General features: G+C 36.0%; 2 protein-coding genes across 4 annotated transcripts; one reads left to right on the top strand and one right to left on the bottom strand.

Moving 5' to 3' along the window:
• On the bottom strand, positions 8,246-13,531 carry LOC18604925 (disease resistance protein At4g27190). 3 transcript variants are annotated; one of them, XM_018116960.1, is made up of 6 exons: positions 13,430-13,531; positions 10,865-12,569; positions 9,812-9,865; positions 9,636-9,745; positions 9,005-9,129; positions 8,246-8,678 (listed from the first exon to the last, which is right to left on the bottom strand). In XM_018116960.1, exons 2-6 carry the CDS (start codon positions 12,495-12,497, stop codon positions 8,513-8,515), a joined length of 2,088 nt encoding a protein of 695 aa, XP_017972449.1. In that variant the 5' UTR covers positions 12,498-12,569; positions 13,430-13,531; the 3' UTR covers positions 8,246-8,512. The 3 variants fall into 3 exon arrangements, with proteins under 3 accessions (XP_017972449.1, XP_007037695.2, XP_017972450.1); XM_007037633.2 differs by having other exon boundaries at positions 9,636-9,721; positions 13,430-13,530; XM_018116961.1 differs by lacking the exon at positions 9,812-9,865 and having other exon boundaries at positions 13,430-13,530.
• On the top strand, positions 14,196-18,377 carry LOC18604924 (disease resistance protein RPS2). The gene is made up of 3 exons (XM_018118551.1): positions 14,196-14,317; positions 14,668-14,742; positions 15,199-18,377. Exon 3 carries the CDS (start codon positions 15,217-15,219, stop codon positions 18,175-18,177), a length of 2,961 nt encoding a protein of 986 aa, XP_017974040.1. The 5' UTR covers positions 14,196-14,317; positions 14,668-14,742; positions 15,199-15,216; the 3' UTR covers positions 18,178-18,377.

Genomic DNA, 18,818 nt, shown 5'->3' with positions numbered 1-18,818 from the left:
AATTACACTGATTAGCGTGACACACGTCATGGGTATTTTAGGACAGTTAGTGTAAGGATACATTAATTATAATGATTGGCGTGTCAGCGTTGGCGTGTAACAACATTTGATTTGATACGCATGGCGTGTTACAACATTTTACATTATATGCATGACGTGTTACAACATTTTACGTTATACACACGGAGTGTTACAAAATTTTACGTTATATGTATAGTGTGTTACAACATTTTACGTTATATGCATGGCATGTTACAACATTGTACGTTATATGCAGGGCGTGTTACAACATTATGGGTTAACTCACTCATGCATGTATGCCATGTTTTGCAGATCGCAGTCCAGACAATATGAGGAGAGAATTTTGGTGTCCATTGAATAGCGAGAATTAATGGAGAAGCACGAAACTGAAGGTTGAATAAGGTTGGGAAAATGGCTCTGTAATTTTTGTGATTGGAACCCGGATGTTAATTGGGGTAAAAGGAAATGTTGGCTAGTGATTTGAGGGGTTCCAATTCATTCATGGAGCCGAATGACCTTCAAAGAAATTGCAACTTTGTTTGGTTATTTTGTGAGCATGGGAGAAGAAAGTTCCAATTTTGCGAGCTTTGAAAGATGCTTCATGCTGATTAAAACATCAATAATGGGTGATAAGTCCATCCAATGGTAGGGTTGGAGGTTTGGTGGTGCTATGGGAACGAAAGGTTCTTCAAAAACAGTAGGGTACAATTAATGATTGATTTGCCTCTCTTCTCGATTTTAGGATGCTTTGGTTTTTTGGCTTCTTGAGTAAAGATTTGACAACATATTTTGATGAGAGAAGGTGACCAACTGTTTTGGTGTCCTTGTATGTTTCTTTGGGCGGTGGTTGGTGGGTGCTTTTGAAATTGTGTTTGGCAGGCTACTTCCTGGAAGTGTTAAGGGATGTTTGTTTTGCTTTGGTCTTACACTTGAGGTTCTGTGAGTGATAGGAGGGTACGTTCGTAGGTGGTGGTATGAGGTGGCTGTTGCTTTTTCCTTTATTAGGTTACTAAGTGAGATAATGGGGTGATATCAGATATAGTGACTGATTTTCTTTGGTTTGTTAAGGTTTATTGGGGGTCTAAGGTTGTGGCGGTTGCAGGTGGGGTGATATCAGATATGGTGACTGATTTTCTTTGGTTTGTTAAGGTTTATTGGGGGTCTAAGGTTGTGGTGGTTGCAGGTTGTGTCGTGGTTCTTTTCATATGGTTACGGGGGAGCTGTGAGTCTATTGCAAGGAATGATACAGCTGGGAAATTGCAAGTTTCATGTATTAGAATGGGGCATTTTTAAAAACAATTCTTAAAGATAAAATATTTTCAAAAATAGTTCTCTTTATAATTTTAACTATTTTTAATTAAGTTAGACAAAATTACCTCTAATGAAATTACATGCTATGATATTTCACGTCATGTACAAAAATATATTACACGTTATGATTAGGTTATTACACATCATGTACAAAAACGTGTGACACGACATGTTGGAAACAAATAGTATTATTATACTCCATGTACGAAAACATGTTACACGTCATGATTAAGTTGTTACAATTCATGGTTAGGTTGTTACACGTCATGTACAAAAACATGTGACACGTTATGATTAGGTTGTTACACGTCATATTGAAAAAAAAATATTGTTGTTACACGTCTTGTTGAAAAAAAAATACTATTGTTACACGCCATGTTAAAAATATATTGTTATTACATGTCATATTCAAAAATAATTCGTTACACTTTAATGCTTAAAATGTTGTTGTTACTTATGAACCAAAACTTCAAATTCTCTCAACTCTCCTCATTTCTTTTTTTTTTTTGTGACAATTTGGCACCAATTAAAGTGTTTCTAACATGTTTTCATAAATTAAAACATAAATTTTCTTATCTAAAACACTTATTTCAACTAAAAAAAAATTTTTTTATTTGAAAACCTAGGTTTATAAATTTCAAAAATTTTTAGTTTATTGGTGTCTAAGTCCCGAATTGATTAATTAAGAGCTATTTCAAACATCTGTAATCATTTCTACCGTTTTCGTTTTATCCAAAATACCTAAAAATCAAAATTTTCAAATAGTCACTCATCTAAGTACATCAAAACCATTGTTTGATGTCTTAAAAGTATAAGAAAGAGAAATCTAAAAATGCGGGAGAGAGAAATCGAAAGCATAGCAGACGAACGTCGAAGAGATAAATCAATAAAATTTGAAAAAGTGAGATGGTGAAAGAGAGAAATCAGGAGCACAAATAGAAAAAATTGTGATGAATGATTTAATTTATTTAAAATAGTTTTAAGGGTATTTTTGTCAAGTCATGATTAAATATAATTAAAAATAATTAAATTTATTTTAATAGTTATTTTTAAAATGTAAAAGTTATTCCTATTTTTTTTTTAGAATTAAATGCAATGGTGTCTTGGTGTTTTAGGAGACTTTGGCGTTGTGTTTGGCAACGGGGAAGCAAATCCGATTCTACGTTGTCATTAGGATATGTTATCTTTGACGGGTTTAGATATTTACTGTTTAAGTTGGACTCCTAAGGTTGTTTTTTATGCTTAGAGGGCATGGAAACTGCTGTCATAAGGAATATGGTGTCTGTACTAGGTGGTATTCTCTTTGTCTTGACCAAGTTCTTATTATATGAACTGTCCCCTTCCATGGCTTGGCTTTGTGCTAAGGTTCTACGCATCACTTTGTGATATTAATAAAATAATTTGACTGAGAAAAATAAATAAAAAAATTACTGGTTGATAAAAATTAGACTAGGAAATACTAAAAAAAGGTCTTTGCGGAAGCTCGAATTGAACAATGACCTGATTGTTGCGATTCATCTGGTACTGAAGCTTCAGGAATACCTGCATTTGCAGCCAATTTCAAATGCATCAGTAGGAGATATAAACAGCAAAATTATGATAAATAATTCTAGGCAAGTGTCAATACATACATGAAGATGAGTGTATCGTCCGGCCCCCACACAAATTCTTGTGGATGCATCCTCTTGGATGGTTATTAAACATCAACTTGTAATATGACATGGGAAATTCATATTGCAAGAAATTGCTGTTCATCATTCAGAGATAAACAGCTTGCGTTTTCATATCTTGATAGAAGTTGACAGCCAAAAATTAGAAGCCTTAAGGTTCAAGATAATTAATTACCAGGATGTAGACCTTTATCTTGTATTGATGCTTCCAATACATCTCCATAACCTGCCAATTTCGAATGCACCAGACATTAGTAACAGTTTTTCTCGAACAACCTTTTTTTTAGGCATTGAGTACACTAAAGCACATTCCTTCACCTACTGACCTCTTTATGATATGACTACATTTTCTGATATCATTCGTTTTATTCTTTTTTCAGATTTACATTCCATTTTCCCCTAAGCATTATATACAGACATATTACACATACACACTAATAAATGATGATGTATTTGTTGTCAACTACAAGATGATTTAGAATATGCCCCGTAAATTTGCTGATTTAGATATTAACCATCAACTTATAATGACAAAACAAAGGATAAAATCATTTGTATTAATGCAAGTTTTAAGGCATTATTTCAATGAATGATCAAGTGCCCCTCCACCTTTTGTAGGGCTGATAGTCTTAGCTGCCTCAGCTGCATCTTCCACGTTATTCAACGCCTTGACAGAAGGCCACTCATGGTTATGTATCCCTTTGTAGGTGAGGACCAAAACGCACGCATCTTGGGAGTCTCGGGCAACCCTTTTCCTCATTGGACAACCCCTTATCATACATTTGTAGTGGTTGCTATACAAAGTGAATGAAGTCACAAAAAAAGGAATAATTAAATTGACAAAACTTTTTAGCAACTTCTGAACTTCTAACCAATATTAGGTGAAGTATGTTAATGTAAATAACAGAGGATAAGAAGCAGTAAGTATAAAAGGGAGCTTGAATTTAGAGTCATATATTGCTTTATTAAGATAACACAGAGGTTGTATACTCTGTTGTACATGAAGAACACTTGTAACCATGCTTAACAAGTGTAAAACAAGTTTACATGCAACCTTACACGTAATGGGACAGCACAACCATGGTATTAACTCTAAAAACAAGTACAACGAAGCAAACTGATAAAATGAAGAAAACTAAGTTAATTTGAAAGCATCCACATGCTACAGCAACCATGCAAGTATTACAACTCAACACTCCTCCATAATACTTGCACTCTGGACATTCAATTTGCTTCTCTAGTACTCGAATCTTGGCTTTCCCAAAGTCTTAGTCATGATATCAGCTAGTTGCAAATCAGAACAGCAATACTGAACATTAATTTCACCTACCCTTTTGGCATCTCTAATGGCATGAAATTTTACTTGAATATGCTTAGTCTTGCCATGAAAAACAGGGTTCTTGGGGATTGCAATAGCTGACTTGTTATCTACCAACAGTGGAGTAGGATGTTTCTAAGGAAACTGTAAATCAGAAAGTATTTTTCTCAACCAAATTGCTTGATTGGAAGTTGAAGTAGCTGATATGTACTCAGCCTTAGCTGTAGATTGAGCAACAATGGACTGTTTATGTGAGTTCCAGCAAAATACTCCATTTCCAAGAGTAAAAACATAGCCTGAAATGCTCTTGGAATCATCTCTATTTCCTGCCCAATCATTGTCAAAGTAGGAAGTAAGGAAGAAGTTTGGATTTCTGGTATAATAGATTCCAAAGTCTAGAGTGCCCTTCAAATACTTCAACACATGTTTTCCAACTGCAAAATGAAGATGTGTGGGCTCTTTCATAAACCTAGACAACAAGCTCACAGAATACATGATATCTGGTCTTGAAGAGCATATGTAAAGGAGACTCCCAATCAAGTTTCTAAATTAAGAAGGGTCTTTTAACTTGCTTCCATTATGTAATGAAAACTTTTCATTTACAGCTAATGGTGTACCTACAGATTTGCAATTGAGCAAGTGAAACCTACTTAGAACCTCAATGATATATTTCTGTTGAGATAGAAATACCTTTATATCAGATTACTTAATTTCCAAACCAAGAAAGAAACTCATCAATCCCAGATCAGACATCTCAAACTCACTTTGCATCTGTTTTTTGAACAGGTGCAGAGCAGTATGATCTCTTTCAGAAACCATTAAATCTTCTACATAAAGTGAAACAAACAAAGGAGATTGTATTTTGGAGTTGAGAATGTATAATGTAGCTTCATTACTGCTCTTTGTGAATCCTTTAGAAACCAAATATGAGTCAATCCTACTATACCAAGATCGTGGAGCTTGCTTCAAGCCATACGAGCCTTATGAAGCTTATAAACTTTGTTTGGTTCATCATTTGCAACAAATCATCAACATAAATTTCTTCTTTCAGAAAACCATTGAGAAAAGTAGACTTTACATCAAGATGATAAACTTTCCATCCCAAGGCAGCTAACATGGCTAATAACAATCAAATTGTATCATACTTGGCAACTGGAGCAAATGTTTCCTACTAATCAACACCAAGTTGTTGGCTATAACCTTTCACCACCAATCGAACTTTATGTCTGTTGAGTGAGCCATCAAGATTCAATTTGTTTTTGTAAATCCATTTAACTCCAATTATATTCCTATTTGAAGGTCAATCAACTAGTGACCATGTACCACTCTTGTTGATCATGTGAAGCTCTTCTTTCATAACAGTTAACCATTCTAGCTGCACCTGCATATGTGGAAGGTTCTTCAAGCATAGTTTCTGTGATAGACATCACTAAGTGATTGATTTCCTCTCATAGGCTCGTCATCAACATCAACCTTAATTTCTGGAAAAGATTGAATTAAACTTGGCTTTTGAGATTTTGCAGTGCCTTGCAAATTCCAATTCCAGCTTGCAACTTCATCAAATGACAAGTTCCTACTGATAACAACCTTATTAGAAATTGGAAAGTAAGCTCTATAAGCTTTGGACTTAGTGCTGTAGCCAATAAAAATAGCCTTTTGAGCTCTGTACAGCAACTTATCCCACATAGCTTCTGGTACAAAGACATAGCAAATGCAACCAAAGACTCTCAAATACTCTATTGAAGGTCTTTGATCAAGCCAGACCTCATATGGTGATTTGCCACCTAATGCCTGAGTAGGAAGTATATTCTGCAAATATACTATAGTATTACAAGCTTCTGCCCAAAGCTTGGTTGGAAGATTCTTTTCAAACAACAAAGTCTTTGCCATATCCAGAATAGACCTATTCTTCCTTTCACTAACCCCATTTTGTTGAGGAGAATAAGGTGCAGAGAATTGATGACAAATACCTGCAATTGCAAGGAACTGAGTACAATCTTTGGAGATATATTCTTCTCCATTGTCTGTTCTAAGAACCTTGATTCTGAAGCCTGTTTCAACTTCCTCCTTAGCTTTGAATATCTAAAATAACTCAAATACTTTAGACTTAGCTTTCATAAAGTATATCCAACGCCATCGTGTTTTGACATTAACAAAAATCAAATAATATCTGCTGTCATTCAAAGATTCTACTTTCATTGGTCCAGCAACATCAGAATGAACCAAATCAAGCTTCGTTATAGCTCTGATGTTGCTTGCAAATGGAAAAGGCTTTCTTGAAAGCTTACCATACTGACATGCACTGCAAACCAAGCCTTCATCAGTCAACTTAGGTAAGTTTCTCAAAGAACCAGAAACATTGACTTGTTTGAGACCTTTATAGTTGAAATGACCAAGTCGTTTATGCCACAAATTTTTAAGATTTGAATATGCATTTCTTGCTTCAAACAAAGCTGATCAGCAATCATAGTGAAACACCTCTTATGCATAGGTATAGTCATCAAATAAGAACCAGAAGCATCAAATAGGCATTATCTTTAAACAATAGTGCATAATTGTTTTCAACTAGTTGTCCAATACTGGGGTAAGTTTAGGAACCAATAGAACATCAGAAATATACTTGGGACTTGTGGAAGTGTGAACACAAACTGTACCTTTGCCAATAGCAGGAAGATAAACTCCATTTCCTATTTTGACCCTTGATTGGTAGTTCTTATCTAAGCTGAAAAAGATAACTTCAATTAGAGTAACATGATTAGAGCTCCCACTGTCCAATAACCAATCAAGATTATTAACTTCATTTGCCATGTTTTCTAAGGCCATAAACAGATTCTCTTCAGGATTAGTAAAAGCTTCAACTATTTGAAGTGCTTTATCAGTAGCAGAGGACTTTTTCTTGCATACTTTCTCAACATGCCTCAATTCATTACAAGCTTGACACTTTGCATCTGATCTGAACCAGCAATAATCTTCTGAATGGTTTCTTTTCTTGTAGTAAGTACAAACTTTGAACTTACCTTTCTTGGTTGAAGACTGACTTGCATGAGAAGATTTCTTCTGCAACTTGTCTTTAGTCATCTTCTTAACCTGAGCCTCTACATTAGCTTTCCCTTGGCTTGAAGCAAACAAAGCATTCTCCACATTTGCTTCTAGTCGAGATGTTCTTCTTTGCTTAGTGGCTAGAAGTGCACTGACCAGTTTTGAAGTGCATTGACTAGTTCTGACACTGTGAGCTGTGGCAGGTCTTTAGTTTGCTCTATAGATGTAACTGTTGCTTCAAATCTTTCAGGTAAGCTTATGAGAATTTTTTTGAAAAAATCTAGCTTCTGGTAAATCATCTCCAAACAGCCTCATTTGATTTACCAGATGACTGACATGTTTTATATAATCTTCTACAGTTTGTGACTCTTTCATCCTAATCAACTCAAACTCTCTTCAAAGGTTCTGAGCTTGCATTTTCTTGGCTTTTGTTGTACCAAGATAATTTTCCTCAAGCTTAGTCCTTGCTTTCTTTGCTGTTTTACAACTCATGATCCTGGTAAAGATCTTTTCAGACACAGCAACTTGAATGAAGGACAAAGCTCTGTATCGCTTTGCTATTCTTCATAATATTGCTTAATCTGATTTATGGTTGCATTGTCTCTCAAAGCAGTAGGTTCTTCTTCAGTTTCAATGGCTGTCCAGATGTCATAACCTCTGAGAAAAACCTCCATCTTGACAGCCCAAACTTGATAATTTTTGCCATCAAATATAGATGGAGATATATGTGAAGCTGAAGGTGAAGACATGCTGGAAATGTCAAGAGATGAATTAACAAAGAAGAAAGAAGGATTCTTTGTATTCTCAGGTCCAACAAGATCTTAGGAATACTCTGATACTACATTAATGTAAATAACAGAGGAAAAGAAGCACTAAGTCTAAAAGGGAGATTGAATTTAGAGTCATATATTGCTTCATTAAGATAACACAGAGGTTATATACCCTGTTGTACATGAAGAACACTTGTAACCATGCCTAACAAGTGTAAAACAAGTTTACATACAACCTTACACGTAATGGGACAGCACAGCCATGGTATTAACTCTAAAAACCAATACAACGAAGCAAACTGATAAAATGAAGAAAACTAAGTTAATTTGAAAGCATCCACGTGCTGCAGCAACCATGCAAGTATTACAACTTAACAAAGTAATCAACTTGAGTAGGGATATCCCTTTAACTTCGTTCTATGGTTCCTCCATTTATAACCATCATCAAGTATATCAACGTTTCTTTTTACTTGAAATTCAGTTCTATCCCCTGTCGCAACTTTGCTTGCAAAACGTATGACACCCTTGTTTTCATTCTCAGTACAGTTCCTGTAAAAGAAAAAACCACTCCATTAAAACACACACTTTCATAGAACATTTATTTTTGCAACCCATAAGCCTAATCATACTTGACCAAACCACTTGCATAATTGACTTCCATAAGTTTACTTTCATCCTTGGTATAAAGATTGAAAGACATCTAAAAGTGTTTTACATTGGCGGAATGGGGTCCTCAAACACAGCAAAGCAGCCCTTCTGGTTTAAGGGAGTGAGGAGCACTACTGTCAAGTAAAAATGCTTATATAGTACCAAGTATCAAGAAAGAACAACAATGTCTACTTCATGGTGTACATCCAAAAGAAAGCTTAACTGACCATCTTTTGGCCTTAGGTTCATCTACAATATCGTCTGCTTCACTGGTTTCTGAAGCCAGATCAAAATAATCATCTTCTAGCCTCTTGTTCTCATCTGGTGAAAAGCTCCATGCTTGTTTTGGTGCCTGAAATTTGAATAAATCCAGCGAAATGTTAATGGCAATCAAGGCTGATCACAATAAGTTCTGCCTTATGTCGGCTAGATTGGCCTCAATATGAGGGATCAACTCGGGACTTGGACCAAAATATCACAAAATTCTTGCCGCTTGGCTGTATTGCATAGTTATCTACTTGTGTTATTAGCAGGTAACTCTCTCTTCATATGTTCTTTAGCCTTGTTCCCAATAGGCTGAAGGCTCAAGCATATATATATTTGTATGGGGAAGGTTCATATGTATATTTGAGATTTATACAGTTTCTTTTTTAAAAGAAAAAAAGTAATCTAGATAACAACAAATTCATTAAAATATACGTATTCAAAAATATATTTTGAATTGAGACAAATAAAACCGAAATAGTTCAGTTGCTGAAGTTGAATATAGTGAATAAGATTTATAGAAACAAAACAAGGGAGTTTAAGATAAAGCTATGCTCTGTTTGGTTGCTCTGCATATTGATATATAGTACTTACCTCGGTCCATGGAGTGGATGGAAGTATGCATACCGAAGAAATTGACTTTGTCACATCTGCTCCAGTTATTCTCTCCTCCGTGTAATCTGACAGTAATGAACGGCAATTGCCTAAAAGAGTTAACGACAATAAAAATAAGAAAAAATTGTCTTACAAGAGTCGCAAAGAAAAATCACCTGACCAACGGCCTCCATGATCTTGTGTTGAAACTTCAATCAACTTTTCATCATCTACCAATTTTCAAATATGCAACGTTAAAATCTTCACTTCTCACTAGTCGTTAGTAAACTTTCTTTTTTTTTAAGTTGGGGCTATGTATAACATGTAGAATATTTGTTAATGAGATGAGTGAGTGAAGATGCACTTTTTTCGTATAGTGATCCTGATTCAACCTTTTTTATCTTTTTATCGTAAGAGCATGACTTTAAAGAGAACGAAATTGAAAAAGGAGTGAAGTATATACATGTAGATATCATAGAGCATTTGCAATGGAACCTAGGTAGCTATTTGACACAAGCACGAGAAAAGTTATTGGCATAGATAATGGTTCAAAAACCATATTCCCAGGCATGCAATCATTATCTGGATGGATATTCTAGATAGGCTGCCAAATAAAAAGAGGATTAGTTCTTGGGACCAGGTCCTTCTCACATGAATTCTTGTACATTTTTTTCAATCATGTTGAGGAGTCCAGGGATCATCAGTTTTTTGCTTGTGATTTCTTAAAGCAAGTTTTGACTCAAGTTCTTCACTTAAGTTGTTTTCAAATACTATAAAGTGGCTGGATCACTGAATTTCATTGGGCGAAGCAAAGACTGAAAGGGAAGGCTTTCATCTTGGTTGTTATGCAACTTTCTTGGAGTGCATACATTTATACTATTTGGTCAGACACAAATTGCAGGATATTTGGCAGCACGCAAAAGACTTGAGCTGAACTTCTTCGCAGTATCATTGAAGTTGTTAGCTCAGACTTTGTGGACTTCAAAATATTTCTAGAGGTCCTATTAATAGTGAACTTTGGATGAATTGAGGACTATATGAAAGGATGTTTAATGGGCTAAATCTTCTCTGGGGGCTTCTTTGTTTCCTACTTTTGCAGTTTGTACTATTTGTAGCAGGGCTTGCCTGCTTTTCTTTGGATAGCCTACTCAATTATCCCAAAAAAAAAGAAGTTCAAGTACTCAGTAAATTTATCTCACTCAACTGATATCAAACAAAACATATATTACCTAGTTGTTGGCCTTCATTTTGCATTGTGACTTCAAATAGATCTCTATCTTCTGCCAATTGGTTCATCACATCTTTCTCTTTGTCGATAGGGGAAAAGATACGCATTAGATAATCTGGCCGGTTTCCCCACTCTGCTTCATTCCACTTCATATCTTCCCACCACTGAAGTTCTCCTTTGATTATCTTCAAAGTTTTGCTTGACAATTCCATTTTTGATATGCTTTTAAGCTTTGGGCAATTATAAAAGCCTATGGTTTCTAATTTTGGTGCAATTAGTAGTCCATTAGAAATGCTGACCAGTTCAGGAAGGTAAAGAAGCAGCAATCTTTTCAAACTAGGGAGAAATTTATCTGACACCATTGGCTTGACAGATGCATGGCTTACCAGGCTGGTGACTAGAGGGCAGTCCTCAAGAATAAACTCTTCCAAGTTGACAAAATTTCCAAGCAAAGTATGAGAGAAAATATTAATCAGCTGGGGGCATGTATGCAGTGCTAGGAATTTTAGCTTAGACATACATCCATAGCGATTTGGTCCTCTCCAAATACTCTCTAAATTCTCCATGTAATAAATGATCAAATATTCCAGGGACTCAAGCACATTTTCCACAGGACTTGGGTCAGATTCCGATAGATCATCTTCATTTCCTTCATAACGCCTCTCGCCATCAATAATGGTTTCCATCTTATTACAGTCTACCAACAAGCAAAATTTTAGCCTCTTCATATTCTCAATCCCAAATTCAGATAGATTCATAGCGGTTGCATGGTGGTCCAAGAAAAATGAAGTAGAATATTTTAGTACATCTTTTATTTCAATTGGGATGTTTTCACCATTCACAAACTTCAAGCATTTGTCCCAATTTCTGAATTCTGCTTCAACTTCATGAGGTACACGAGATATGATTCTCCTTTTATGATGACCAACAGTAAATCTAAAGCCTGACAATGAAGGATATAACGATGATATATTATCTAAAAGTTGGAATTTCGGCAGGTACAAGCTAAGAGTCGTCAATGTTTCTGAGTTGCATACTTCCTTCACAACTGCTTCCACAGAATCATCCCACCTCTTGTCCGTCGGATTTACATCAATGCTTAATTCAGTAAGTAGGGAGAGATCTGATATTGTCTCAGGGTGAATCAGAATGTTTGATTTCGACTTCTTTTTGCCACAGATCAGATAAAATGATACTCTCAAATGTCTTAAATTCAGTAGCTTTCCAATCTCCCTAGGCAAATCCATGATCTGAGTTTCATCAAGATCAAGCTCCTGCAGATTACTGAGTTTCGCAACCTGCGGTGATAGCTCCATGAAGAGTTGACAACGCCGTAACAAGAGTTTCTTTAGTGCAACCAACCTGGGAAGAGACTTTGGCAAGCATTTGATGCTAGTGTGGGACAAATCTAACACTTGGAGAAGGGCCATGCGCCGGAAGAAGAAGGGAGGAATAGCTGTCAGCTCATAATTCCCTTGCAAATACAACGCAATCGGTGAAGGGCAATTTGGAGATGGATGTAGCTCAGACGCTTTATTATCATTCATGAAAAGCACCCCTTTGCCTGCCCATTCTTCTTCCTCGCGTAGCTGGGTCAATCCTGAGCCACTTGCCTTGAGAACAGATTGCTGCATTTTGTTTCGGCTGAAGTATGTGTCTACTACGTAAATTTTTCTGGCCTAGAGGATCTTCCCTCACAAAATACCCTGTTCGTAAAGCATCAATTACACTTTGAAGAATATGATATAATCTCTTTCATTATGTACGTTAACCAGACAATCATCAGAGCAATTGAGAAATTAAAGATATATGTTAATTACTAAGAGATAATCTCCTTCATTCTATATTCTATTTTAATTTGGTGCAGTGATTTTCGTAGAATTTAATGATTTTAATCATCACATTTCCTAATGTTCTTTCCTTTTTATCTCTTCTTTTTTTTGCAAAAATTAACTTTTACTTTTTGCTTCTATGTTAGCATCGAGAAGGGAAAAAAATGCTAACGTGACAGTTTAATGGAGAGCGTCTACAATATATTGTCTAAATTAAAAATTTAGGAACTCTGTGACAAAAGTAAAAATAATTTTAATGAATTTAAGTATTTATTTGTATAATTTTACCCTACAAAATATATGCCTGTTGCAAAAAAAGAAAAAGAAAAAATATATGCATACATCATGCATCTATTTTTCTCCTTTTTTTTATTTTTCATTTCAATAAATGCATAGTATATTATTTTTGAGAATGAAGAAAAGAAAAAAAAGTATATATATATATATATATGAAAAAATCAAGTTATCATATAACTGACAACGCATATACAATACCTTTGAACATGAATTGGTTTATTGATGATTTAAATTTTAATACATACATGGGGAGGAACTCAAATTCAACGCTAATTTTTTTTTCTTTTCAATTGGATTGTCTTATCTTTTACAACGACAAAGATTAATGGATTAAGCCTAACACAAATCGGAAACAAGAGCTTATCACACATATAAATGCTGGCTACATTAATTGATGAGAAAGAGATGAAGAAATTAAAGAGAAGTAGTAAACTGACCTGCAAGTTCGTTTGACTAGAATGTACAGTAGCTCTGGTTAGAGATGAGGTTTAGGTCATTGTTAACGAGAAAATAAAGCTAAAAGTCGAGCTAGATAGATGAATGTCTTTGCATGGTAGTTGCAAGGTAGTTCGATTCCTATCCTCAAACTCAAAGCATTTACCAACCAAAGCATTTCCTAAGAGAGGACCGAATGCAAATCTTCTGCCCCGAGTTGGTGTCCCGTTCCCTGCCCCTCTTATAAACTTATGCCATCTGTCCAATAAATAGAAGTTTATTAACGGCAAGTTAACTCCTTTTGGTTTTTTCTTTCCCTGATATTTTCAATCATTACTCTCCAATCTTGGAAGCGTCAGTCATCTTTGGGATTTTTGGATTGTTCTTAGCTTTACTCTTCTTCATGAACAAGCCGTCATTAGTTAAAAAACTCAAGTGGTATTTATCTTCTTTGTCATTCTCTGTTTTAGCAAAACCCAAAATAGACTCCATAGGGGACTTAGATCCAAAAAGAACACAAAAGCCATCTTTAAGATTCTTTGCTAAAGAAGGGATCCAGTGGATAACTAACTTACTAATGGCCTTTGCTTAGCGTGGTTTGTGATATGTTGGTGTGTATTGATGGCATGATATTATATTTTGGGTGCTGTGTTGTGACCCGATTTGCATTCGCTAGGGAACTAACTTTACCGCCACTGAGAGGGGACCAACGCGGAGAAGACAACTAGAAACTTTACCGGTCATTGTTTGAAAAAATAAAATACCCCTGTAGGAAACTACCCCAACAGTCCATGCCAACCTCAAGTCAACTCTCTTGATACCCTTAGCTCGTTCTAATCTCTCACAACACTTCGCTAACCACAACTTACTAGTATTCCGACGAGTTTCAGGTGACTTTACTGCACTCCTCTCTTTCTCTATGCATCTTCGGTTCTCCTCCGTTTAGCTTTATTCTTTGGATTCAATTAGTTACTAGTATAACATATGATCTACCGCAATATCTAAACTCAGTTCTTAACAAAAAGAGGGAAACGAGAATGGTACTTCAACAAGAAGTTAATATCATCTTGGCTGTCTACCCTTCTTTAACGGAACATATTTAGAAAAGGAAATTAAATGAGTTCTTTTTCCAGAAAAGAATTTAAGGAACTGCTTTAAATATTTCTTTTGGACTAATGCCAACGTATGGAGGCTAGCGAGGCTTCAATTCTGTAACCCTTATGGACTTTATATTTTGCAGTTTGTCAAGGTAAAAGGAGAAATAGAGCCCGCCACGCAAGTACGGTTTCCAATAGTTGAGTCCTTCCCACCCCAGGTAGATAGCTGCATCCTTATCTCAACTCTGCTCTAACTTGCCTCTGTTTTCTCAGGATCTGCTGCTTACAATTAATCGTTACTTTAATAGTTAAGTCATGAGGCGAACTTTTTTCCTTTTTGTTTGTTCCAATTGGTGAATCTGATTAAATTACTAGCAAATTTTGCATCAATATTTTGTATCTTTTTAAGTCCAAATTTAGTAGATGTACATAAACAATTAAGAGGAGCTTAAATTAACTACAAAACTACAAGAGGGAAGCAAAAAGTATACAAATCAGATTCCATCCATGAATTATATGTGAAAGAACTGCAGACATAGATTGAGAGTGTGGTTGGGGATAGGGAATTAAAATGAATAGGTGAGCAGATCATAAATAAAACATCTTTATCCAAGTAACACTTGTCCACTTTGCATTAACTTTATAACCATGCGAACTCCTTGCTGCTGCTGCAGGATCAAGTTAGTTTCCTCATGGCTGACAACATATTAGCTTCTTGTCTCGCGGGAGCTGTGAGCCAAGCTGGGGCAGATTTAACTAATTATGCTAAAAGCAAAGTCAGTTTATCACAGAGTATGGAGAAAAACTATGAAATGTTAAGAAATGAAGTAGCAAGACTCCAGGCTTTGAGGGATGATTATGAAAGGGAAGTCAAGAAACATAAAATGAAGACAACTACTAGCAGCTATGATGTATGGCGACGCTGTGTTAACAAGACGCTTGAAAATGCAAAAGAATTAGAAGATCGATTTGAAGAAGATAGAAGGCCTTCATCTAGATACATTCATGTGAAGCGAAGATCAAATTATAGTGGAAAATTGGTAAAAATGTATGAAGAAATTCAAAAGCTTGTGGAAGAGGGGAAATTTCTGGGAGGTATTTTGGTTGATAAACCTGTAGATCCTGTCTTAAAGGTGCATGCACCTGAGATCAAAGGATTTCCTAGCCTTCAGAGGCCGCTAGAACAGGTATTGGAGCTGTTAAGAAATGACAAATTGAAAGGTATTGGGATTTGCGGCACGTTAGGGGTTGGGAAAACAACAATAATGCAAAACTTGAATAACCATGATGAAGTATCTAAAATGTTTGATATTGTCATTTGGGAAAATGTCTCTAGTGAGAGGACCGAGGAAAAATTGCAAGAGGATATCGCACGGCGACTTAAACTAAAAATGGAAGGCGTTGTCCATCCTGAGGACGTTGCCAGAACAATATCAGAAGAGTTGAATAACAAGAAGTATTTGCTGCTTTTGGATGACGTCATGGACTCAGTTGATTTGGAAGATATTGGAGTCCCTGACAACAAAAATGGCAGCAAAGTGGTATTGACAACTGAATTCCGTCATGTTTGTTCGTCAATGGCAGACAGATTGATTGAGGTGCACCCATTATCATCAAATGAGGCTTGGAAGATGTTTCAGCAGATGGTCAGTGATGTCGTAGATCTGCCTGATATTGAACCAGTTGCTCAGCTGGTAGCTAAGGAGTGTGCTCGACTCCCACTTCTGATCAAGACAGTGGCAGGTGCTTTCAAGTTGAAAGATAGTGTGCCAGAATGGAGGAAAGGGCTCAAAGACTTACGGAAATGGCCAGAAATTGAGATTCCAGGCTTAACTGAATTGCATTCATTCTTGAAGTTCTGTTATGATCAACTAAAGGATGATCAGAAAAGGAAATGCTTCTTGTATGGTGCATTGTATCCAGCAGAGAGTAAGATTTATACAGATTATTTACTGGAGTGTTGGACTGCTGAAGGACTCGTTGGCAATACTAATGAGAAGAGGAGATTTCAAGATGCACGTGATGAGGGTTATGACACATTGAAGTATCTAACTAATGTGTCATTACTAGAGAAAGGTGAAAGGATGATTTATGTTCAAATGAACAATAGTATCCGACAGGTTGCTTTGTATATTTCTTCACAAGATCCTGATTGTAAATTTTTGACTGGAATGACTGAAAATTCACCTGATTGCTTGGAAGAAAATGATTGGCAACAAGCAAAGAGGATCTCCATGATTGACAAAAAGTTGAGAGACTTGCCAGAAAGCCCCAACTGTAACATGCTTTTGTCACTATTACTACAGAGGAATTCGAATTTGTCAGGAATACCCCAATCTTTTTTTGAAAATATGAAGAAACTTTTGGTTTTGGACCTATATGGAACTGGGATTGAATCACTGCCATCATCTTTAGCAAAGTTGACAGGTCTTAAGGGGCTTTACTTAAATAATTGCATCAATGTAACGGAGTTGCCTCCCGAAATTGGAGAACTTAATTGTCTCGAGGTGCTTGACATTCGAGGCTGCAGGATAAGCTTCATTCCATTTCATATTCAAAAACTGATTAACTTAAGGTGCTTGCGAATCTCATACTACAGATCTAGCAACTTAAATCACTGCCAAGATATGGACATTGACTGTAATGTGATTCCATTGCTGGCCAGACTGGAAGAATTAATGATTGATGTGGGTTCTTATGATCATTGGTGCAATGAGGTCGTAGAAGTAATGAGGCAGGTGGCTACCTTGGAGAATTTAACTACTCTGAGAATCTGCTTTCCTAGATCAGAGGTCCTCAAGACTTTTATGCAGCACAGTCCATCTTGGAAAGATCGCCAACAACTGACTTCTTTTCGATTCTTTGTTGGTTGCCAAAACAGGAAACGTCCTCAAATTCTTGAGTGTTTTAAGTACAAAATCAATCGGTATTTGGGATATTGCCATGGCAATTACAGTGATGACTCAACAATTTGTGATCTGCTTGCTGAAACTGATGCATTGGAGTTGGTTGAACACAAAGATATAAAGAGTCTGACAGATTTTGGGAATGTTGCTAGCTTTAACAGGATTCGTGGTTGTCTAATTGAAAGGTGCAACAAAATGACAACTATTACAGATAACAACAGGACAGAAGGTAGAGACATCCTACCAAATTTAGAGCAATTGCATTTGGTAAATTTGCGGAGTCTGCAAACCATTTTGGAGGGCTCCTTGTCAACCAAAAGTCTTTCCAAATTACACACGGTGGTGGTGACGAGTTGCCCAATGTTGACAAAAGTTTTCTCTCTCAGGGTGATTCAACAACTCTCTGTACTCCGCAAACTAGCAATTCAAAAGTGCGCCAAGCTGGAAGTGCTAATTGAGAAGCCTGACAGTGCTGGACAAGTTTCACCTGCTTTTCCAAATCTAGAGACATTGATATTGATTGAGATGCCAAAACTAAGGACTATATGTGTAGATAAGTCATTGGCATGGCCCTCCTTAAAAGAGCTTCAGGTCTACATGTGCCCTGAATTGAAATCACTACCATTTGACAAAGACAATGCAGCATATCTGAAATCCATTGAAGCAGAACAAGTATGGTGGGAGGCACTGCATTGGCCACAGAATGAGGTCAAAGAACAGCTTCAATCAATGTGCAATCTGAGGTAAGTGCTATTTTATTATTTTTGTTTTTATCTTTTTTCTGTTGTTATGAATTAGAGTGATGTATAATGTGTATGTATTGTACCAAATAAAAATAATGTGTATGTAGCATGTACTACACGATGTTCTGTTATTTTTATCTGTTTAAAATTGTTCCGGACAGACAACTTATATATCTTTGTGCAAGCAGCTCTGCCTCTTATCCAAAGTTGATTTGAAGTATGAATGTAGTCAAAAACATGGTCTAACTAGCTTTATTTTTAAGTTCAAGTAAGAATATTTTATCCGAACATTTGATTTAGTGGTAGATGCATGAATATAGTTAAAGAGTTGAATTCTAATATCTTTTTCTCTTAAATTAAAAAAGAAAATTCAAGTGAAAAGATATTTTAACCCTCTAAAGGAAATATTGCAGTTTAGCTTCATATGTAGTCCTGCGATAATAGGGTTTTCCAGGATGGAATCACCTCACTTATTATCACATTGGTGACCTTGGTCATTTATCAATGTATAGGATCATCTTTCAGCGATAATAGAATTTTAATATTATTCTCGGGATGCAGATTATTGGGCAAATTTACTCCTTGCATGTCAATTTAAATACACTCATATTCATGTATACAATATACATCTATATAAATTCAAAT

The sequence above is a fragment of the Theobroma cacao genome, chromosome 3 (assembly GCF_000208745.1).
Source record: "Theobroma cacao cultivar B97-61/B2 chromosome 3, Criollo_cocoa_genome_V2, whole genome shotgun sequence".
NCBI lineage: Eukaryota > Viridiplantae > Streptophyta > Magnoliopsida > Malvales > Malvaceae > Theobroma > Theobroma cacao.
Note: the sequence above shows the minus strand (reverse complement) of the source record. Positions and strands in the feature narration are given on the sequence as shown.

Excerpts from the sequence above, each read along its gene's own strand:
- LOC18604925 (XM_018116960.1), bottom strand. The coding sequence starts at position 12,497 with ATGCAGCAATCTGTTCTCAAGGCAAGTGGCTCAGGATTGACCCAGCTA. Across the intron at positions 9,866-10,864 it reads AAATGAAGGCCAACAACTAG|ATGATGAAAAGTTGATTGAA; the intron begins GTAATATATGTT and ends GAAAATTGGTAG. Across the intron at positions 8,679-9,004 it reads GAACCTAAGGCCAAAAGATG|GAACTGTACTGAGAATGAAA; the intron begins GTCAGTTAAGCT and ends TTTCTTTTACAG.
- LOC18604924 (XM_018118551.1), top strand. The coding sequence starts at position 15,217 with ATGGCTGACAACATATTAGCTTCTTGTCTCGCGGGAGCTGTGAGCCAA.